The 25,566-nt window shown below is 41.2% G+C and overlaps 1 protein-coding gene across 1 annotated transcript in view; it reads left to right on the top strand.

The window, feature by feature from the left end:
• Positions 1-1,218: 1,218 nt before the first annotated feature.
• Positions 1,219-25,566, top strand: part of LOC136857334 (neuroligin-1-like) — an 88,237-nt gene continuing 63,889 nt past the window's right edge. Inside the window, exons 1-2 of the mRNA XM_068225035.1 lie at positions 1,219-1,453; positions 20,583-20,771. Coding sequence (XP_068081136.1) covers positions 1,219-1,453; positions 20,583-20,771 — 424 coding nt within the window. The remainder of the gene's footprint in view (positions 1,454-20,582; positions 20,772-25,566) is intronic.

Raw genomic sequence — 25,566 nt, 5'->3', positions numbered from 1 at the left:
AAAACTTCAAATACTAGGTGGGAAGAATCCATCAACTCGACAAACAGACTATAGTTATTATTTTTACTGCGCTGCAGGTCGAGTGGTTAACGAGCTAGCTTCTTATGCCCAACATTGCGGGTTCGATCCCAGACAAAGTTAGTTCAGTAAATGTTTTAAGTTGGAAAATTCAGACCTCACCTTGTCGTTTAAGTTAACATGTAAAGGCTCCCTGACCGGCTGAGCTGGCTGGGCGATACGGACATTGTGGCTGTACACTTACAGTCGGAAGATGGTAGGTTCGAACCCACCGCCGGCAACCCTGAAGGTGGTTATTCGTTGTTTCTCATTTTCACACCAGGAAAATGTTGGGGCCATACCTTAGTTAAGGCCATGGCCGCTTCCTTTTTTCCGTTTTACAAGCTATCATTTTGTACCCTAAAGTGGCACGTGGGCCTCCTAGAGTGTAACGCCCTCACTAAGGTCAACGAGATTTGTACAGGTGATTTGTGGTGCGAGAACCGAGTGAGTTGGGCGTGCTGTTAGGGGCGTCGCAGCTGTGCGCATGTATCCGGGAGCTAGTTGTTTCGAACCCCACTGTCGACCACCTGAAGATAGTCTTCCGTGGTTTCCTAGTTTCACACCAGCCAAATGGCGGGGCTGTAACTTAATTGAGGCCACAGCCGCTTCCTTCCTACTTCTAGCACTTTCCTATTCTATAGTCTCCATAACCCTTAAATGCGCAATTTTTTAATATAATAGTTTTCATTCTAAAAGTAATACATTATTATCAGAAAATATTTTTTTAAATATTTGTTAAAAGTATTTATATTATTTATTTGGATCAGTCAAAATGTTAAGAGTTTGGAATATTTTACGTACCGGAATATGCAAAGCTGTACGATTGCTGTAGCTACTGCCATACTTCAGTCTTGGGGATGTCCTGGCTCACGACTTCTCTGAGGTAAATAGCATTTTATTTCTTTTACCTTAACTGTCAAAAATGTACACTTCACTACAAATGATAAACAAGAAAAATCATAAAATAACAGATTGTTCATTTTTAATACACTAGCGACCCGTAGCGAGTTCGTCTGCGAGGTAAAAGTAACTGCACACTTTTACAATCGTGAAGCAGATAAAACTAGCAAACAAAAACTCCTTTGCATAATGTGCAATGCCGTGCATTTAAGGGTTAAGACCTATCTGTCTCGATGCGACGTAAGGCAAATTGTGTAAATGAGGTGCGGGGAAGGTGAGGGAGTAGCTGCTGTGGCTTATAAAGGGATCTGTCCAGACATTTTCCCTAGTGCAGGAGAATGGGAAACGACGAAAAACAATTCTCGAGATAGCCCACGGAGGGGACCAGCTCCTCCACCTCCCGAATATAGAGCTACAAGGCTAGCCAGAGCCGAAGCCTACGCTACTCGGTCCCAGTCTTCACCTTTTCCTATCCCATCGACGTTCGAAACCTGTAAGTTCTCCACATACGTGGTGTCTCAAAATACGGTATATTCGTGTTTTTTCAGCGTAGACTTACGTTCCTCGATAACGGGTACAACGAAAGAAAAGTTTTAAGACGCTTTTAGTGTTCGGGTAGAACGCGTATATCGCCAAGAAGTATTTAACTTACGATCATGTTTAATGTCGCAGTTGACAGATAAAAGAGAAGTCTGTCTGTTGCAAAAAAAAGAATAATTGAAAATCTTAAAAGTAGTTTTAATGAAATAGCACTTAAGGAAAAAAATTTGGTAACTATTTGACGTCACACGCATACTCTGTTATAAGATGGCGCTGTGTTGATTCGCGCACTCAGTTGGAGTTTAGCTGTCGTTTTTAATATTGAATTAAATGTATTATCCACATAATACTTGTATTTTATTTCTAATAAGTAAGTCTATGAAATCTTCAAAACCCTGTGGCCGTTACAGAGTGACAGCCTACCGCCAAACTTTTCTTTGTTTTTGTTTTTCTGTTGTTTTTTAATACAGAGCTTAAAATGCATGGGATTGGGACACAACTGTAAAAATTAAAGTGATAGAAAAGATTCGTCCCTAATTCGGCATCGGTACTACTCTTAATCAATAGATTTGAGTCAAAGTGTAACACAGGGTGCACATTTAGGACTAAGACTGTCATGCAATCAATCAGTGACGTATTGTATTTCCCTAATTTATTTCAAGACAAGCTTAAAATCTGCTCTGTTGTCTAGTGATAGATATGTTGATGTGGAGTTCTTTACCCTGTTGATGTCAAACTACACGGGTCTGATTTGTGCATTTGGTTTCTGGTTGTATGTCGCTAGCGCCACATTTACCAGCTTTGTTGTGGCCTATACGTAGTCAGTTGTTAATTCAACTTTGAGGGACGACCTTTAGCTGACGAGCGACAGTGCCAGTTATTCCGGGCACGTCCCTCCTGTAAATCAGTTGGACAAACGAGCCTCGCGTCACATGTCCACATGATGTTCCCACCCGGATTTACTTGGTTCTCATTCTTCATGCACAAATACTCATAATTTAGCAGGATATATCTTGATTAGCAGTTGCTTTAATTACCATATTATGTGTTACTTGGCCGAAACAGAAGCCTTAGCTTCGCTAGAGGAGTGTTGAGATCTTGTCTTTGAAACACTGAGACCAAACACCTAAACGTTAAGCTCCTCAAAACAACAGTCATCAGAATAGAATAGAATAGAATAGAATAGAATAGAATAGAATAGAATAGAATAGAATAGAATTTTCTCATCCCCCAGTTTCGGATTACCAGAAACTGGAGAGGAATTAATGATGTATCGTAATCCAAAATGTGTTTTGATACGTGTATTCTTTTTCCTGTTACTACATTAAACATTACACATAAACTTATTAACTATTTCAATATAGTTTCTAAATTGTAGTCCTTTCCTTAAAATGTATTTATTTATTTATTTATTTATTTATTTATTTATTTATTTATTTATTTATTTATTTATTTATTTATTTATTTATTTATTTATTTATTTATTTACTTTGTGCTATGCCAACGGCCGTAGCCGTGTTGAAACACCGGATCCCGTGAGATCTCCGAAGTTAAGCAACATTGGGCGTGGTCAGGAGTTGGATGGGTTGCCACGCGCTGTTGGTAGGGGGTAAGGGAATGGAGGAGCGGAAAGGAACTGGCCACCCTACCGCACGTAAACTCCGGCTCAGGAACACCTCTGCGGAGGTTCGGACCTGCCTTCGGGCAGAATAACCCTTACCTACCTACCTACTTTGTGCTAGATGTTAACAGAGTTATATAGTCTAGGGCATGTATCCTACCCTCCCTAAGTTGTATTAGTGCTTGATTTTGTGTCATCAGTATTTATAGAGTTATCCTACAATTACAACAGCCAGGCTGAGTGGCTCAGACGGTTAAGGCGCTGGCCTTCTGACCCCAACTTGGCAGGTTCGATCCTGGCTCCGTCCGATGGTATTTGAAGGTGCTCAAATACGTCAGCCTCGTGTCGGTAGATTTACTGGCACGTAAAAGAACTCCTGCGGGACTAAATTCCGGCACCTCGGCGTCTCCGAAAACCGTAAAAGAGTAGTTAGTGGGACGTAAAGCAAATATTATTATTATTATTATTATTATTATTATTATTATTATTATTATTATTATTATTATTATTATTATTACAATTACAACTTACATTGTGAATGAATTTAATGAATGAAGGAATGCATAAACAACTATATTAATTTGTGAGTGAATGATTTCATGATTGAATTGTGTTCGTACATGAGTGAATGAATAAACCCTCTTCTCACCCAGTTACGGATAGCCACCAACTGGAGAGAGAGTATTCATGTTTGAATGGATGAACGAAAGAACTGTATTTTTAAAAAAGTTATCTCTTGCAGTCAGAGAAAAACACCAACTTGGTAGAGAGCCACGTAAATTAATGGATGAAATAACTTTAATAAATGAGTGAATGAATTGAATCGAATGAATGATTTCATGATTGAATTGTGTTCGTACATGAGTGAATGAATACACACTCTTCTCAACCAGTCACGGATAGCCACCAACTTGAGAGAGAGCATTCATGAATGAATGGATAAACGAAAGAACTGTATCAAAATAAAAGTTCTCTCTCCCAGTCACAGATAACCACCAACTTGGGAAAGAGTTATATGAATGAATGGATGAATTGAATTTAATGAATGAGTGAATGAATGAATTTAACCGAATGAATGATTTCATGATTGAATCGTGTTCGTGTGTAAATTAGTGAATAAACCCTCTTCTTACCCAGCCACGGATAGCCATCAGCTGGGGAGAGAGTATAGAGCTTTCATGATCCTAGGTAGGACGACATCCTCACAGACGCGCAGGTTGCCTATACGAAGCTCTAAACTTGGGAGTGTGGGTTGGCAACCATGGGACCCTTAAATGAGCCCTAACCTTCCACTTAATTGTGCCAGACTTCTCACTTTTATCTATCCTGTCTGACCTCTCTTGGTCAATTTTTGTTCTTTACCGACCCGAAGGTGTTAGGTTACTGAGGTCTAGGGAGTATGTCATATTCATGGCCTTCATGTCCCTTGTCTTTCTTTGTCCAATACCTTCATTTTTAGAAGTGTCGGACCCCTTCCACTGTTTTTCCTCTGATGAGTGTTAATAGAGGATGGTTGTCCAGTTGCACTTCCTCTTAAAACAATAATCACCACCACCACTATATATTTCTCAAAAAAATTATTAAATAGAATTAATTCGTTCCATAAGCAAAGCCGTACGGTGATAATCATGTGTTACCTGTTTTTGTACGCCTTATCTCTAAAACAAATCGAGTGCCAGATTTTTAATTTTTTGAAATGCCATCAAATACGCAAGCTTCCTGCTAATATTATATTCTTAAATGAATGACCGTATTTTGTTTCCTTCATTCTCTTGCAGTTCCTTTAGTTTCTTCTGGATGGGTTAAAATGCCATAACATGAAGTATTTTGAGTGATACTTTAAAGTCACTGTACTACAGTATATCCTTTCTGTGTTGCATTGGTGGAATCCTTGTCCTAAATATTGGAAACTTCAGTTATAAGAAAGGCGGCACTTCTGAAAATAACGAATTTCAGTAGTCTATATATATATACTTATAACAAAATCATCCATATATTCATGATTTGTTTCTTTATTTTTATTTATTTTTTTAGATATTTGTTCGTGGCGTCGACCTATACAGACCTTTTGCCATTATTTTCACCATTTGAGATGAACCTGCGTGTAAGTGGAATTGCAGAAGTGTAGAGTGTTGAGTATGAGGAAAGGAACGTTAAGGACGACACAAATACCCAGTCCCCAGGCTAGGGATATTAATCATTCACAATTAAAAACTCTTGACCCGGCCGGGAATCGAACCCGGGGCCGCCGGGTGACAGGCGGACGCGTTGCCCCCTACACCGCGGGGTCGGATTATTTATTTATTTATTTATTTATTTATTTATTTATTTATTTATTTATTTATTTATTTATTTATTTATTTATTTATTTATTTATTTATTTATCCTGAGAATTGTCGCATAGAGCATAAATTATCTTATACGTAATTTACGGGAACCTCAACAGTTTGAGAAATACCATTATTTTTAATTAAGTTCTAGTTATTGTTTTTCCCTCTAAGTTCAATTATCTGGTCAAAGTTTAATTCATAGATATGGTAGTCCCGTGCTACGAATTGAGAAAATGACAGTGGCTGTTAAAACTAAAAGTTCTATAATATCCCTAAGTTCTCCTCTGAGTGTAAAACATTTCATGGTATATGTAAAAATCTCAACAGAGATGCATCTGTATTTACTGGTCCGAGAAAACTATCAACTCATCAGAAAGGATCCAGTCTGCAGCTCGAGGTTCATGGTTTATACAGTACTTACCAGAGCAGCCATTCTGAAAAAAGTGCCTCTTACTTACCATATACCTATCCCGGGACGATGAATTATGTGTGTCAGATGAAGCTGAACAACCCTTGCCTGTACGAGAAGTTCAGTGTTTCTCACTCCCAGCGCGGCCGGGAGACAACATGCACGCTCCGAGTGGCATATTCATAATTTCCCGCGTATTCTATTACCGATCTTATTGCTTATGTATGCACCCAGTAGCCTTTATTATTAGTACTAACCTTTTTTACAGGTGTTATTGAAAGTGGCGTCCTTCAGCATTCAAACATTCCCGGCATCTTCTAATGAAATTGCTGTTCACACGCATAAGTTCCTGATGCGTAACTGTTCTAATTACTGTTGTTATATTGTTTTTAACTGTTTCTCTACCTGGAACTGGAACCCCGGGAAATATCTCCTGAAATCGCCTACACACCTCTCTTCATGACTTGGTAATAATAATAATGTTATTTGTTTTACGTCCCACTAACTACTCTTTTACGGTTTTCGGAGACGCCGAGGTGCCAGAATTTAGTCCCGCAGGAGTTCTTTTACGTGCCAATAAATCTACCGACACGAGGCTGACGTATTTGAGCACCTTCAAATACCACCGGACTCAGCCAGGATCGAACCTGCCAAGTTGGGGTCAGAAGGCCAGCGCCTTAACCGTCTGAGCCACTCAGCCCGGCACATGACTTGGTTGTTACATGTGTGTTATATATAAAATCTCTTTGTCCAAGCGTGAATTTCACTGGCATTTCAACGATGTATTAATGTAATTAATCTAATTAATTCTGCTGTAATTCAGCCACACGTGCTCTTGCAACAAACGTATCTTCACGGCTTCACGGCTTTCCATACGACACGCGGACTCGAGTGATCGTGGCTATGCAGTGAGTCAGCATGAGGCTATGAATACACTGCTCGGAGCGTGCGTGTGCATGTCGACTGCCGGCCCCGCTGGGAGCGGGACACACTGTACAATCACCTCGAAACAACATAAACAGAAAATCTTCTATAACTTACTATGGATTTTACCACTCTTAAGTGCACATACCAAAAAAGCTTTCTGACTCCCTACTTCATTTAGAACACTCACAGAATATAAACAAAGCTACATGTGGCAAAAAATTAAGTTCACGCTTTGTACGCGATTGAACATCCCATTACAGTGTGAACAATGAAATCCATGTACTGACTTGAACGGGGTGGTAAGTAAATGCAAGAAGTTAACTGAACCCCACTAGGGATACCAACCATTGTGTTTCAACTCCTCATTCAGACATACCCTGCTCATATAACAAATTATTTCATACTATGAAAAGAACGAAAACCACGTAGTAGCCAAAAGACCCCTTGATCTTGGACCACCCGCCACACGAAGAATAGGAAGTTCTAAAATCCAGCTGATTCTCGCAAACGAGGCGACGAAGATCCAAAACAAATGTTTGACCTTCACCTTAGAAGGGCAGCCGTGTTTGCCATCCAGTCAGCTTTACCACTTCGTTGCCGATGAACTTTTATCCGATGGCGTCCTGCTTGCAGAGTTATCCACTGTGGGTGGGGGTGACTAATATATCGACGGTATTTCCTGCAGTCGTAATAAACGACTAAAGGTGTCTCTCAACACGGGGAAAGCTGGTTGGTAACCGCGGAGCCCATGCCAGAGTCCACTTAACTGTATCAGCCTGCTCACTTTCACATTTTCTTGATCAACTCTTGTACCCTTTCGATCACGTGATCACGTCTTTGCGATACCGAGTGAGTTAGCAGTGTGGTTTGAGGCCTGAAGCTGCCAGCTTGCATTCGGAAGGTACTGGGTTCAAAATCCACTTTCGGCAGCCCTGAAAATGGTTTGAAATTGCTTGGGCTGTACCTTAATTAAGACCTCGGTCGCTGCCTATCCTATCCAATTGTCGTCATAAAACATGTCTGAACCCGCGCGACGTAAAACAAATATTTAAAAAGTATATTTCACGCCTTTTCACAATCTTTGCCTGATACTCTCATACCTGGAAGAGTCCATCCTCTTCATCCCATGTCTGTTGTTTAAAGTGACCGACAATTATATTGCTTTGGCCCCTTTAAAACAACACTCAACGTAATTCCCAAAAAATGACCGAGTGAGTTGGCCGTGCGGTTAGGGGCACGCAGCTGGGAGCTTGCACTCGGGAGATAGTGGGTTCAAACCCCACTGTCTGCAGCCCTGAAGATCGCTTTCTGTCATTCCCCATTTTCACACCAGGCGAATTCTGGGGCTGTACCCCAGTAGAGGCCACGGCCGCTTCCTTCCCACTCCTATCCTTTTCCTATCCCATCGTCGGCACAAGACCAATCTGTGTCGGTGCGACGTAAAGCAAATTATAAATTACTGAAAATGCAAGATAAAAAATTGAGGTTATGTTGGTTTACCTCAGTAATACGCTTACCGATACCTAGCAAGTAGCGGCGGCCAGCCGAGGTGGAAAAGACGTGGTCGCTTCTCAGAGAGGGAAATTGGTTTAATTCCCCGCCAGGTAGTCGATAAATTTAGAAAGGAAATTTTCACTTTTGCATCCTGAGCACTGATTTTCACTCAGCCTACACTAAAAATGAGTACCACGTTCATTCATGCGGGCAAAGACAGCCGGGCGTAGAGCTAATCATTCTTTCCGAATTAGTACCGGGGTTGCGAAGAGTGGAAGGCTTTACCTTCCACTTATTCAAGAGCCTTCATGGCCTGTACAAAGTTAGAATTGCTTACTACCCAGTAAGTACGTGTCTGAGTGAAATGTGGGCTATAGAAAGAACAAAAATGATTCGTAGCCTGTCAGTGTCAGCCTGTCCTGTCACTGAATGACGGAAATAATTATGTTTGGACACCTGTCATAGGATGTGACCTCTCTTTGTTTTCAGTCACGTGGTGTCACTCTGCATCATTGGATGGCCAGTAATCTCTCTTTTTAGTTGCATTTTACGGAGAGGTTTGCACCTGGTCAGAATAGTGAACAATGTGTCATTCAAAACGAACTCATAATAAATGTTCCAATATTAAGATGTTAAAAGATGATTTAGGCCTACTATAAAATCATTCCTGCCATTTCAGATATTTCAGTTCACATATTCTCGGACTCGTCCCACTGCTCGATCAAATGCGGGAAGGTAGTTTCCCTACTTCTTTACCTGGATATTACGAACATTAAGATTATGTATCAACACAGCACGAAGATGTTGAAGAAGAAATTGCTCTCGTGTTTTCGATAATTCATTTGTGAGAGAAGAGACGAATAAGTTGTCCAACTCGTTGGCTAAATGGTCAGCGTACTGCCCTTCGGTTCAGAGGGTCCCGGGTTCTATTCCAGGCAAGGTCGGGGATTCTAATCGCTTCTGATTAATTATTCTGGCTCGGGGACTGGGTGTTTGTGTATGTACAACACTCTACTATTCATATTCATACAACATGCAACATTACTAACCACCACAGAAACACAGAAACCCTCCAGAGAGGCTTGGCGTCAGGAAGGGCATCCGTCCCTAAAACAGAGCCAAATCCACATGTGCTACGCAGTTCGCACTCTTAAGTTACCAGCAAACGCCAATCTTGTAATTTTACGTGAATGTTGATTTTGTGATCATATCCTGGAACCTACAGTTTTACGTGGAATCCAAACCACAGGCTTGTGAATTTACGTTTCAAAATAGCGCATCCGTTGAATGGGATTCGAACCGGGGCTACCTTGGTGAGAGGCAATAATAGTAATAACATACATCACCATTATAGACCGTTATACCTTTCTGCGTTCAGTCTGCAAGCCTCTGTGAATTTACTAAACGTCGCCACAATTCTCTATTTGCAACTAGTGCTGTGGACTCAGTTAGTTCTATACCTCTTATGTTTAAATCGTTAGAAACTGAGTCTAACCATAGTCGTCTTGGTAATCCTATACTTCTCTGACCCTGCATAGCAGAGTCCATTATTCTCCTAGGTAAACTATCCTCTTCCATTCGCATCACATGACTCCACCACCGAAGCCGGGTTATGCGTACAGCTTCATCCATCGTGTTCATTCCTAACTTAGCATTTATCTCCTCATTCCGGCTACCCTCCCGCCATTGTTCCCACCTGTTTGTACCAGCAATCATTCTCGCTACTTTCATGTCTGTTACTTCTAACTTATAAATAAGATAACCTTTCGCTCCCGTAAATCAAAGTTGGTCTGAACAGACCGATGTAAAGATAGTTTCGTCCGGGAGCTGACTTCCTTCTTACAGAATACTGTTGATCGCAACTGCGAGCTCACTGTATTAGCTTTATTACACCGTGATTCAATCTCACTATATTACCATCCTGGGAGAACACACAATCTAAATCCTTAAAATAATCTACCTGTTCCAACTTTGCATCACCAATCTGACATCCAATTCTGTTGAATTTCTTACCTACTGACATCAATTTAGTCTTCGAAAGGCTCATTTTCATACCATACTCATTGCACGTATTTTCAAGTTCCAAGATATTAGACTGCAGGCTTTCGGCACAATCTGCCATTAAGACCAAGTCATCAGCATAGGCCAGATTGCTTACTACATTTCCACGTAACCGAGTCCCTCCCTGCCACTTTTTACCTTTCAGCAGATTACCCATGTAAACTACGAACAACAAAGGTGAATGATTACAGCCTTGTCTAACCCCTTTGAGTACCCTGAAACAAGAACTCATTCTACCACCAATTCTCACTACAGCCCAATTGTCAACATAAATTCCTTTGATAGCTTGTAATAATCTACCCTTAATCCCATAGTCCCCTAGTATGGCGAACATCTTTCCCCTCTGTACTCTGTCATATGCTTTCTCTAGAACTACGAAACATAAACAGAACTGTCTATTCCTCTCGTAGCATTTTTTCAATTACCTGGCGCATACTCAAAATCTGAACCTGACAGTCCCTCTGTGGTCTGAAATCACACTGGTCTTCATTCAACTTCCTCTCAACCACTGATCACACCCTCCCTTCAATATGCCAGTGAATACTTTGCCTGATATACTAATCAGTAAGATATCTCGATAGTTGTTTCAACCTTCCTGTTCCCTTGCTTATAGATAGGTGCAATTACTGCTTTTGTCTAATCTGAAGGTACCTTACCAACACTCCATGCTAATTTTCTTATTCTATGAAGCCATTTTACCCATATCTTCCCATTTCAGGTCTAATTTCAATCATTCCTGCTGCTTTATTACAATGGTGATTATTTGCCATATTTTCCACTTCTTCAAGCGTGATTCTACCAACATCATTTTCCTCCTCGCCATGAGCCCGATTGTTCGCGACACCACCAGGAATATTTCCTTTTACGTTGAGAAGATTTTCAAAATATTTCCTCCACCTGTCCAGTGATTGCCTCGAATCTATTACGAGTTCACCTGAATTACCCAAAACACTGTTCATTTCCTTTTTCCCCTCCCTTCCTAAGATTATTACTGTCCAAAAAGGTTTACCTGCTGCTTGACCTAACCTTCCCATGTTATTACCAAACTCTTCTCTCGACTTCTTTTTTGGATTCAACAACTATTTGTTTCGTTCTGTCTCTTTCATCAACGAACAATTCCCCGTCTGCATCAGCCCTTGTTTGAAGCCATTTCTGATAAACCTTCTTTTTACGTTTACAAGCTGCTCTCACTCATCATTCCACCAAGATGTTCGCTTTTTCCCATATTTACACACAGTTGTCCCTAGGCATTCCCTTGCTGTTTCTATTACAGCATCCCCGTATGCCACCCAATCTCTTTCTGAATCCTGAACCTGCTTACTGTCCACTGTTCGGAACTTCTCACTAATCATATCCATGTACTTCTGTCTAATTTCCTCGTCCTGGAGATTTTCTACCCTTATTCGTTTGCAGACAGATTTCACTTTCTTTATCCTAGGCCTAGAGATGCTTAGTTCACTACAGATCAGATAGTGGTCTGTATCATCAAAAAGTGCCCAGAAAACACCTACATTGCTAACAGATGTCCTGAATTCGAAGTCGATCAAGATATATTCTATTATGGATCTGGTACCCCTACCCTCTCATGTGTAGCGGTGAATAGCCTTATGCTTGAAGAATGTATTCGTAACTGCTAAACCCATACTAGCACAGAAGTCCAGCAAACGCTTCTCATTCCCATTACCTTCCATATCTCCCCCACATTTACCAATCACCCTTTCGTATCCTTCAGTTCTGTTTTCGAGGGCCGATGACCTCGATGTTAGGCCCCTATAAACAACAAGCATCATCATCATCATCATCAGTTCTGTTTCCAGCTCTCGCATTAAAATCGCCCATTAGCACTATCCTATCCTTGATTTTGACCCTGACTACGATGTCACTCAATGCTTCATAAAACTTGTCAACTTCATCCTTATCTGCTCCCTCACATGGTGAATAGACTGAGACAATTTTCGTCCTAATCCCTCCAACTGCCAAATCTACCCACATCATCATTCGCTCATTTACGAGCCTAACAGAAACTATGTTGCGTGCAATGGTATTCCTGATAAACAGCCCTACCGCAGACTCTGCCCCCCCCCCTTTCTAACACCACTTTGCTGACTCAGCCAGTTCTATTTTCTTTCTTCCATAAGACCCATTAATATTGATAGCTCCCCATCGAATTCCATTTCGTTCGCCAAGTTGTTTCCAAGGAGTCCCTCGCCTGTCAAATGGGAGTGGGACTCCGTTACTCCCATAGGTCCGAGGCTTGCTTAAAAATGTTCTGAGCTCGGTAAATTCATGAAGCAGGATGCTACCCTACTTGCACATAGTCCAAGTGAGGATCTCTCCTCTAACGAGTTATGAAGCACCGGTGAATTGTATAGTCCTAGCCGCCTGAGCACAAGGATGGTCATGACTCAGAATATGTCCGAGATGCCCACTCCCATTCCGTATTAACTGGTATCCCGACTCTCAGGACCACTTACTAGGCCACTCAGCCGTGCCCATTTTTCACGAAATAGGACGTGACTACAGTAACCTATACCACGAACCAGTAGTAGTAGTAGTAGTAGTAGCAGTATCTGGAAAAGAAGGATAAAATGTTATGCACCCCTCTTCAGATTGCCAGCTGAAAGGATCTGTAAACGTTTGTTATCCTACTTTAGAAGTCTCAAAACGATTCCTCCTTGGTTGGTAGAGATCGATAAAGATATTTTTAAAGTATGGAATCTCAGAAACAGACATTCAACTCCGAGAACCACTTATACACAATCTTATACAGGTTCACCAAGAAGAAGTCCCAACTCGACTGAAGCATGTCCATTCTGATGCATGGAAGAAAGCACACTCCGAAAGAATGAAAACCTGTTGGGCTCGCAAGAAGACAAACGGTTGAGTTCCCGCGGTCCATAGTGGCCCTACCGATGAATAATAATAATAATAATATTATTAATAATAATAATAATAATAATAATAATAATAATAATAATAATAATAGCTCCGTACAGTCCATGAAGGCCCTTAGAGAAGTGCAAGGTAAAGGGCTTCCATGAGGATGTCGTATTTGAACACCTTCAGTATTCGGGCTGAGGAGTAGTTTTGGCTACTGAGTGAATGATTCGAAGCAGTGAATCGAATCGCAGCAACGGCGAGATGACTCGCAGCAGACAGTGCTGAGTAGCGCACTCATCGTTATACCAGAGTCATGGCTCACGGACACAATCGTATGCCATAACGGACTCTCGCTCTCAGCTAATTTGAAATTAATACCCACTCTATCTACCGTCCTCTTCTTACAGGGAGGTTTAAAATAATATTTGGATTCATTGGTAGTGTTAAAATGGTATCCAAAACTTAATTCCGAAGGAACTAATAAGTAGGTAGGCTATTAGGTTATTCTATTTATTAGTTTGATGAATCTTAGTATCATAACTTAGTTGACATTCGACAGTTAATTCAACTAAGCTCTCTAGCCTACCCTATGCTTATGAGTCATGCTCGTGACACTCAAAATGATCTGTCCATATTGGGAAGAAGCACTCAGTATTCTCTCAATTCGTATGTCGCATCATTTCACAAGACTTCAATCATCGAATCACGAGATCACCGGTGTACGAGGACGGTGAGTAAGTAAGCCGACTGATGCAATAACTTTCCTATAAAGATGTTGAATCAGAAAACCCTGAATACAGTTCTTTGAAATCAAGGACTAGGCAAACAACTGATAGGGAATCTGCCACCTGGGCGATGACGCTAAATGTAGATCACTGATGATTGTGTGTTCAGATATTTTTTCGTCTAATTCTATATATTTTTAATGGAGTTTTCACTGTGGGAGAAAGGCTCTGTAACATCAAAAGTTGATGCGAAGAGGTGGCTGCAGGAGAAACTTGAATTTGAATGCATCCAATACTGTTGCTGCTGTTAGGCAGTACATACTATAGTCCAAGTACTTAGTAAACGTCCTTCTGAATGACCGGCGGGCCGTGGTCATGTAGGTGGGTTGGAAGGTCTGGTTAGCGCTCTCTTTCTCTCTTACCGATTCGCTGTCTCGTAAATGGCTTGTTGACACAATGTGTAGACGAAGACTGGGCAGCGAGAGGAGTGGGAGACGAGTCACCCCTCTTCGATTGCCCCTCCACACATGCGCGGCCGATTCCCGCGCAGGACGTTTACAAAGCATTTGGACTACACACAGATGTAATAGGAACAGTGACTCTCATGTGCCGTGAATCGCATCACTGCATCGATTCAGTAACCTGAACGAAATCAAGTGAATCGATTCAATAAAATGAATCGGATATCCTATGACTACTCAGGAAGCCAGTATTCTAAGGTCAGAGCCACTCAGCCAGGCTGAGAAGCCAGTGACTATTCCGCTTGACTATCATCCCTCCCCCTCTCACCATCACTACTATTAGAGGTCATCAGCTCGTCAAATGCAATTATTTGACATACCATCAAGTTGTACCTTTCAATGCGTTACTAAAGGGCAATCTTAGCACTTACTTGAAATGAGGGGTTGCCTAGCCGAGGCTGTAAAGACGTTCTCTGATCACCGGAAGGACGCGGGTTCCATTCCTCGTCAGGAAATTTTAGAAAATAGAAACGAGATTTTCACTTCTGGAAAGGTACATAGCGATGAGATTCACTTAGACAACATCAGAAATGAGTACTAGATTTATACCTAACCACTCTATCCCATACAGTGCCGATATTACGGATAGTGGAAGCTTTTACCTTCCACTCCGCATGAGCCGTCACTTCCTGCACGGAGATGAGCTTTTTTTTTCCTTCTTATTTATTGAAACGAACACCTGAAAACAGCAGTCAACGATTCAGTGACTTCAGATCGACCTGCTTCACTCTAACACCCCACACTGCCCTCTGTGCTGACGTCTCATCGTTTCTGAGTCCGTTATTTAACTGATTTCCACTTAGAACGTCACCGTACCTTCCTTTCATCTTCTTCTCTCTATAAAGCTCAAACGGTGCTAGTAAATGAACAAGTGTTTACTCACTATGCTTCACACCAATTAGTTGAAATCCTCACGTATGCGACAAAGATGTGAGAAGAGAACTCAGCAGAAAAGGATGCAATTGAAAACATGAAGCTAGTCCTTTCCAAAGTGATGGCTTTATATTTGTTCTAGTAAAACATAAATAAAGCCGACCCCGTGGTTATGGGATAACGAGTCTGCCTCTTACCCAGAGCCACCGACTTCGATTCCCGGCCAGGCCATGGATTTTCCAATTTCACTTAGCCTTTATAAGAACAAATAAGATCTACGGTACCTGACGGTGAGGTAGCAGCTCCGGTCCACAAATCCAAAGTCCGAGAGGATGCATCGCTCTGACCACGCTTCATCTATTAATCTTCATGTCTTCGCGCTGAACAGCGGTCGCTTAGTAGGCCAACGCACTTCAGGGTTGTTGTACCATGGGCTTTGGTTGAGTACATATGCATACATTCATTGTCTGCAAAAAACATGGCGAGTTGGCCGCGCGGTTAGAGGCGCGCAGCTGTAAGCTTGCATCCGGGAGAAGTGGATTCGAACCCCCACTGTCGCCAGCCCTGAAGATGGTTTTCCGTGGTTTCCCATTTGCACACCAGGCTAATGCTGCGGCTGTACATTAAGGCCACGGCTGCTTCCTTTCCACTCCTAGCCCTTTTGATTTCCCATCGTCGCCGTAAGACCTATCTGTGTCGGTGCTACGGAAAGCAAATTATAAGAAAAAGAAAATCTATAGAACGTTTAAACACATGTCAAGAAAAGTCTTAAATCATAATCATAATTAAGATATCGTTGTTCAGTTTAATCACAAGACCGTCATCGAACTTGACGAGCTTAAGGACATATTTTAGGGCCTGTGATGTTTGGGCGTTCCTGGAATCAGCCAATAATTCACGACTTTCACTTTTTCTGTTGTAGAAATTTCTCTGCGTGGTTTTATTAAGGAAAATAAATTACTATGAATGCTGTGAACTGCTCGACTCACCTACGGAAGAAGATTTCTTCGTTGACTCTTCATTTATTTCACCTTCTTCATTTTCATCTCCATCTTGCTTTCGTTCAGTCAAGTCAAAATTTAAAGTTACTTTTCTTTCCACGGTTTATGAAACGTAGTGTTTTAACAAATCATACACTTCATCAGCAATTTCCCTTTCTGTCTCTGAAACACAAGAAGTTTCATAGCCTTTCACTTGCAATCTGATAACAAACGCTTTTGCAATATTTAATATATTCATAATGTCCAAGATTATGATAGAAAGCACACAGTTGAACAAAGAGCTACATCTACAACAGCATAACGCTGTATTAATCTGCGCGCTGTTTGTCTACCTAGTGCTCTTTCTTTTCTTTTTTTCTTTTTTACAATTTGATTTACGTCGCACCGACACAGACAGGTCTTATGGTGACGATGGGAGATCAAAGGGGCTAGGAGTGGGAAGGAAGCAGCCGTGGCCTTAACTAAGGTGCAGACATCCCCAGCATTACTCTGGTATGAAAATGGAAAACCACGGGAAACTATATTCAGGGCTTCTAACAGTGGAGATTGAATCCACTATCTCCCGAATTCAAGCTCACCGCCAACTCCCGCGGTGTTCCTTTCTCCTTTATTATCGTATTTTATCTTTTATTACGAATGGTCCTATTGTAAAAATGTGCGCACAGGCATGGTTTTTAAAGCCGAATACGATGGTATGGAAATTGTACAATTTCTTTTTTTCCGTCAAGAGAAGATTTGCTGCCTGAAAATCAGCGCTCCACCGTCTGAGCTACTAATTCCGACTTGAACATAATTATTTGCAAACGAGTTATCTACGTAGTTTGGGTCACAGAGCTGTGAACTCGCATTCGGAATATAGTGCGTTCGAACTCCACGATCAGCAGCCCTGAAAATGTTTTTCTGTGTTTATCATTTTCACCCCAGACAAATGCTGGGGCTGTACCTTAATTAAGGACCGGTCGCTTCTTTCCTTTTATAGCCCTGTCCTTCTCCGTGCTTTGAGCGCTCATCAGTATGGATGGGTGCTAGCTGGATTAACTGCAAGAAACCCATAAAACCACACATTTTTGTTTCAACAATGTGAGAGGATGCAGTTTGTTGGTTCCAGACTAATCCTAGCTGAAGAATTTTTGTTTCTCCTACAAACACAACTCACAAACACTCGTAACTTTCCTCCTCATTTATTGTCATATATCTCCCAAAAAAAAAAAAAATGCACACTTGTAGCTCAAATTTGTAAGAGCACATACTGTATCTCGACATTCTAAGCACGACGAGAGTGTGGGAGGATCTTTACTAGCCCCAACAGACGGTTTGTAAGTCCAAGTTGGTGGTTTCGATCCAGGCTCAAATACACCATCCTCGAGTCGATGGATTTACCGCTAAGTAAAAGAACTCGTTCAAAACAAAATGTCGGTACCTCGGTGTCTCCGAAAATCATTAAAATAGTTAGTGGGATTAAAAAAATGAAATGGCGTATGGCTTGTAGTGCCGGAGGATCCCAGGACGGATTCGGCTCTCCAGGTGCAGGTCTTTTGAGTTGACTCCCGTAGGCGACCTGCGAGTCATGATGAGGATGAAATGATGATGAAGACAACACACACACCCAGCCCCCGTGCCAGGAAAATTAGCCAATGATGGTTAAAATTCCCGACCCTGCCGGAAATCGAACCCGGGACCCTGTGACCAAAGGCCAGCACGCTAACCATCTGGCCATGGAGCCGGATAGTTAGTGGGATATAAGATCAATAAGATCAGGCATATTATTATTGCGGCTGATGACCTAGATAATAACAAGAAACCTATTATTATTATTATTATTATTATTATTATTATTATTATTATTATTATTATTATTATTATTATTATTATTATTAGCGGAGCCGTACTCCTCCGCAGCATTCGTTATAAATAGGTCAGATAATACGTCTTGATATTCCTGTCATAGTTATATTGTTTTGCCTGCCCTTTTCAAATAGTTTTATGAACATTTAATACCAGACCAAACCCCATGGCGCAACAGCCCCGAAGGGCTATGGTCTACCATGCGACCGCTGCACAGCCCGAAAGCCTGCAGATTACGAAATGTCGTGTGGTCAGCGTGACGGATCCTCTCGGCCGTTATTCTTGGCTTTCTAGACCGGGGCCGCCATCTCGCCGTCAGATAGCTCCTCAATTGTAACCACGTAGGCTGAGTGGACCTCGAACCAGCCCTCAGATGCAGGTAAAAATCTCTCACCTGTCCGGGAGTCGAACCCTCGCCTTCCGCGTAAGAACCAGGCACGCTACCCCTACACAGCGGGGTCGGCTACATAATAATTGATCCATTCATAATATAGTTCATAACACTTCTTTTCATACAATATTCACTGTGATTCGACCATTCGGGCGTATCCGGATCTTAAATTTTCAAACGATCTTGCCCGAGATAGTGCAACATACGATTGGCCATGACTGAATACTGGTTGGGGTAAGTAGACACCCACTTTTTCAAGAGGTTGTCTCTGGACTTTAGTAATGGTCATAATACTACATATTTGATACCTTCCTGTCTGTGGGTACGTCACTTCTCTTAGAAGCATGTAAGTTATTAGGAACGTTATGCCATCTGTTGAGTCTATTTAGAAGCTGGAAAAGGTCAGAAAATCAAAGAGTATCTAGCAGAGAATGCTTCCATGATCAAAGGAAGTGTATACTCTCTGGCTTGACAAGCAGTAATCAAACATGGCTGTATATTACTAAGGATGAAAATCATATACCGGTATATCAGAATAAAGAAAGTGTTAATCGCTTAGCAACCTGCTAAGTACAGAATGTATTGCCTGCAGTTACTGGAGTGATCATTTAGTGATTTGATTTTAGGATTACTTAATGTTGACTGAAATTCTAGATGATTCACTGGCAGGTAATTCCGAAGAGAATAACAAATGAATGAAGGAAATCGGCCCAGTATAACGGCCGGATGGACTGGAAAGAAATATGTTTTAGTAATCTTTATATATTATTATTATTATTATTATTATTATTATTATTATTATTATTATTATTATTATTATTATTATTATTATTATTATTACAGTAGAACCACGCTTAACCGAACTTCGCTAAAGCGAAACCCGGCTTAACCGAAATGCTCTGCAAAATTGTTTTTAATATTTTGTTTTTACCCTCTCGTTCTTAGCCGTAGAGATGACTGATTCTCTTGCTATATGTGCTGAGAGCTACTAGGCAAACCCTACTTTTATATTATGACTTACGCCAGAATACACGTGTAGCATAAAACAAAACAGTTTCTTACCCCCTAATTCGTTCCATGATACATTTTTTCTTGAACAAACAGGAATTATTATTATTATTATTATTATTATTATTATTATTATTATTATTATTATTATTATTATTGTGTTGTTGTTATTATTATTCATTATCATTGGTATTAGTGTATTATTCGTCATGATTATGCAGACGACTCCGACCTTGACACTAACAGTTCTGAGAATCGAGTTACATTAGATAATGGAATTAGTGCATTGGAGGTAAGAGTGATTTCGAATTTTTATTAAAATACAGTACCACATGCTTTAATTACAGTACTGTAATAAAATTACTGTATGCAGTATTCAGTTCAGTAGTATCAAAAAATGGTTTTATTATTTCAGATTGCTTTGCGCTTTGTTGAACAAAGCGATGAATCTACACCAGCTGATGTATTGTTGATTAAACGGTGGCGCGATGTAGCCGCACGACAGCGCTGCACCAAGAAAATTCAGTAGAAAATCACTGATTTTATATAATGAGTGACATTATGTTTTTGCTTTTTTTTTTTTTTTATGTCGCACCGACACACATATGTCTTACGGCGACGATGGAATAGGAAAGGCCCAGGAATTGGAAGGAAGCGGCCGTGGCCTTAATTAAGGTACAACCCCGGCATTTGCCTGGTGTGAAAATGGGAAACCACGGAAAACCATCTTCAGGGCTGGTGACATTATGTAAATATTTTAATGTTAGTATTCATTATGCACCTTTGCTTAACAAAGTTTATGCATTTTTTTATTTCGATATTTAAGTCCCGAAAATATTTACCATGTGTCATCCGATAAAACACGTCAACCGAAGTGGCTACGCCCCCTTTATTTTGGATAAACGGAGTTCTACTGTATTATTATTCCGTATATATTGAATGTCGCTGTTTGAGGGTCATGCAGTCATGGCACGTTGCTCGTATTTTTTGTTTCAGGGTTCTTGAAGACTGGAGCTCGTGGAAGTGCGCAGGGGAACTTCGGGCTCATGGACTTGGTAGCTGGACTACATTGGCTGCGGGAGAACCTGCCAGCGTTCGGCGGCGACCCGGAGCGCATTACTATCATGGGTCACGGCACAGGAGCAGCGCTGGCTAACTTCATCGCCGTGTCACCTGTGGCCAAAGGTACCTCACACAGTTCTATTTAGAAATTTCAAACTTAGAGTAAATGACAATTAATTGAGAACATTGTAATAACGACTCTCGGAGAGGGCCTTAAGGAAAAAAATTGATCCAGTAGGTCCAATACTTACGTAGAAGTTCTGCATAGTATTGGGAACACCCAAACTATTATCACTAGAGGGCGGAATTTGGCATATTTGCACGTTTTGTTCGTTTCAGGATATAACATGTTCGTAAAAAGTAAAGGTGATTCATTTTTTCTTTCTTTCTTTTTTTCTTTCTTTTTCTTAATCATTTACCCTCCAGGGTTGGTTTTTCCCTCGGACTCAGCGAGGGATCCCACCTCTACCGCCTCAAGGGCAGTGTCCTGGAGCGTGAGAACTTGGGTCGGGGGATACAATTGTAGCGAAGGATCAGGCGGCCTCACCTACTATGCTGAAAAGGGGCCTTGTTGGTGGATGGGAAGTTTGGAAAGGATAGGCAAGGAAGCGGACGTGGCCTTAAGTTAGGAACCATCCCGGCATTTGCCTGGAGGAGAAGTGGGAAACCACGGAAAACCACTTCGAGGATGACTGAGGAGGGAATCGAGCCCCCTCTAAACAGTGAGCCTCTCGAGGGTGAGTGGACCCCATATTCCAGCCCTCGTACCACTTTTCAAATGTCGTAGCAGAGCCGGGAATCGAACCCGGGTCTCCAGAAGTTGCAGCTAATCACACTAACCACTACACCACAGAGACGAACAAAGGTGATTCATACCATGTTAAATCGAATCGCTAAGTTTTATAGTGCATATAAATGCATATACACGGACTACACGCAATTCTTGACTTATGTGTATATAAATGCATAATTGCAGTTTTTATTGCTATTTTGTATAAAACAACATATACGTACATATATTGATATTCAAATCGGTACAACATTGCAAAGAAATGAATATGTAAACAATTCCATTCGCAGCGACAATGCATTGTTGACAGTAGACAATAGGTAAAAAATATCGGTGGCGGTAAGCCGTTCGTGACCACAGGTGGCTCATAGGTACAGTCCTAAGGAAGGATGGAGCGCTGAACTATACGATATCTGTCAGTGGCCAATTATGGCGAAGATGAAGTCATACGGACCTTCAGTTCAAGAGACACCCACTACAGTCCTCGTGCTCTTTCCTTTATATCATCCATAAAAGACCAACCATAATGACAACAATAACTCTACCAGCGACACCAACAACCAGATCGTCTATAAACATGGGTTTTACAACACAAGTTCTGAGATCTGAACTCGTGGGGTTTTTTTTTTTTCCTTACGTCGCGCCGACACAGATAGGTCTTATGGCGACGATGGGACACGGAAGGGCTGTGACTGGAAAGGAAGCTGCCGTGGCCTTAATTAAGGTACAGTCCCAGAATTTACCTGGTGTGAAAATGGGAAACCACGGAAAACCATTTTCAGGGCTGCCGACAGTGACTCGTGTTGTAGGAGATATCTAATGTGATGTCATACGCCATTAATCAATTCAGAGGCAGTTCCCATTAATATAATTTAATTACATAAGACAGAAGTAACACATTTTTACAGTTTGAGGAACATAGAAAAATATATTAAGTTTCAACCAATGTTTGTTAAAATTCCCGACCCTGGCAGGAATCAAACTCCGGACTCCTGTAACCAAAGGCCAGCACGCTAAACATTTAGCCATGGATTCAGGCATTAATGAAGAAAATAGTTCCTACACCTACACCCAATCATCACAATTTCATTCTAAAACAGTATACAGCATACACATAACGTCCAAATGGCAATGCAGCAACTCTACTACCTGTGAAGGAAACGGTGAGTGGAACGGAGTTTTCGGAGGAAACGATTGTTCCCCGCCACGATTTCACTTGCGCGTGTACTCGCGGGAACCTCCGGGTCCGCTCCGCTCCGTTCGTTCCCAGCACTAATCTGAAGTAGTAGAGGAGAGATCCTTCCTTGATGCTTAGCAGGCGCCAACCTGTCCGCCCCAGAAAAGTATTCTTAATTATATAGAAGAATTAAAACAGAGACAGCCTGAAACGAAATAATGTCATCCACCTTTTTCTGTGTTCCTATGGTCTTGTCGTTGCTAGATAGCAGCACAATTGGAATGTCGAAATTGGAGAGCAGGCCGCCTCGATGTCACCACTTCAGACGGTCTGCAACTTGGCAGCTAGGACCACACGATTATTATTATTATTATTATTATTATTATTATTATTATTATTATTATTATTATTATACCGAGCGAGTTGGCCGTGCGGTTAGGGGCGCGCAGCTGTGAGCTTGTATTCGGGAGATAGTAGGTTCGAACCCCACTGTCGTTTTTCTGTGTTTTCCCATTTTCACACCACGCAAATGCTGGAGCTGTGCCTTAATTAAGGCCACGGCCGTTTCCTTCCCACCCCTAGCCCTGTCCTATCCTATTGTCGCCATAAGACCTATCTGACTCGTTGCAACGTAAAGCAACTTATTAAAAAACTGCTATTATTTATTTATTTATTTATTTATTTATTTATTTATTTATTTATTTATTTATTTATTTATTTATTTATTTATTTATTTATTTATTTATTTATTTATTTCTTCCTTGATCCGTTTACCCTCCAGGGTTGGTTTTTCCCTCGGACTCAGCGATGAATCGCACCTCTACCACCTCAATGATGGTATCCTGGAGCGTGAGACTTTGGGTCGGGGATATTACTGGAAAGGAGGACTAGTACCTCTCCCAGGCGACCTCACCTGTTATACTGAACATGGGCCTTGTGAGGGGAAGGGAAGATCGGAAGGGTCAGACAAGGAAGAGGGAAGGATGCGGCCGTGGCCTTAAGTTAGATACTATCCCAGCATTTACCCGGAGTAGAAGTGGAAAACTACGGAAAACCACTTTGAGAATGGCTGAGGTTGGAATCAAATCTCCGTTTCCTCATTTGACCTCCCGAGGCTGAGTGGACCCCGTTCCAGCCCTCGTATAACTTTTTAAATTTCGTGGCAGAGCCGGGAATCAAACCCGTGCCTCCAGGGGTGGCAGCCAATCACACTAACCACTACACCACAGAGGCGGACATTTATTATTATTATTATTATTATTATTATTATTATTATTATTATTATTATTATTATTATTATTATTATCTAGAATTCTTAAGTTAGAACTTCTACTCACCGTCAATATTCATGAAAAAAAGCATGACTGTATATCAATATTCATCTAAAGTCGTGGATGTTAATTTGCTATACACTCAATTCCATTACACCAGTTGATTAGGTAGCAACTCGTTGATTGATAGTTGAAATGCCATTGATGCTGGTGCTGTCTGTTGGTATTATATCTCCGTTAACTCTCTCGGAGCTCTTACTCCTAGCTCATGTAAATAATGGGGGATATCAGTGAGATTATATGTTTAGGAGTGATTAAATCCTAAAGGGGGCAAGGGTAGGAGCGTTACGTAGCTGGATACCTTCTAATGTGACACTAATGTGCTTTAGAGCCTTTTGTCTAAGTTATGTCTTCCTACACAACAGCTACCAGCTTCAGTCGACATTATCAAACGACCTATCCTCCACTTAAGCTTAGCTCTAGAACACAGCTTTCGTAATACGCTAGGTTTATCAAAGTGTGAATGGGTTTAAACACGTACTGTACACAGCCATTCAGTCCCATCTCCTGCCCGTGTACCAAATCGTGCTTTACGCCTATTTGTTCAATATTAGATCCATCTCGCCACTCTACTCGTCTACAGATCAATTCAGAGCAACACGACTATTAAGGATATCCATGAGTGAAATCGAACCGAACAAAAGTTTTAATGTAGACTTACGTTACTCGACAACGGGTACATGGAAAGAAAAAATTTAAGACACTTTTAGTGTTTACACACAGTAACGCCGACAGAGATAGGTCTTGTGGCGACGATCGGACAGGGAAGGGCTGGGAGTGGGAAGGAAGCGGCCGTGGCCTTAATTAAGGTTGCCTGGTGTGAAAATGGGAAACCACGGAAAGCCATCTTCAGGGTGTAGTATTTTTGCCATAGTTTACGTATGCAAACAAAAATTATAATATATACATTTTTATGCTTACCTTACACTGTAATAGTTTTAAGTAAGTAGGCGGACACTATTATATTTATTGATGAATAATTAAAACAAAATCCTATAGGAAGTACAGCTAATGTGCAATATAAGCATATTGTTAGTTACGTTTAATTATCTCGTTACCGAGCTCGATAGCTGCGGGAGATAGTCAGTTCAAACCCCCCTGTCGGCAGCCCTGAAGATGGTTTTCCGTGGTTTCCCATTTTCACATCAGGCAAATGCTGGGACTGTACCTTAATTAAGGCCACGGCCACTTCCTTCCCACTCTTAGCCCTTTCCTATCGCCGTAAGACCTATCTGCGTCGATGCGACGTAAAGCAACTTGTCTCATTTATTTGTGCTCGAATATTTCATAAACCAACCCTTCCAGAGTTAACAGCTGTGACCAGTTATTACATTTCATTATAATCCCTGTAGATAATCCTGTTTTACGTAAATAATACTTAGAAAAGGGAAGAAATTTCACGACCTCTATAGAAATAACTGGATCCTACTTTCTGAACAGAAATACAGAATGATGCCATGTCTAATTTTTAGTGCTCTATCTTCAAACCACAGGCATTCCTCACATCGACCAATTCCTTTTCTTTCTGGACATTCAATTCAACTGACTGAAGAACAGTAGTAGCAAAGAGGGTTGTCACACAGTAGAACGAAGTTGATTGAAGCGTTCGGAAATACTTAA

Source organism: Anabrus simplex, chromosome 1 (assembly GCF_040414725.1).
Source record: "Anabrus simplex isolate iqAnaSimp1 chromosome 1, ASM4041472v1, whole genome shotgun sequence".
NCBI lineage: Eukaryota > Metazoa > Arthropoda > Insecta > Orthoptera > Tettigoniidae > Anabrus > Anabrus simplex.
This window is presented reverse-complemented; position numbering and strand designations above follow the sequence as displayed.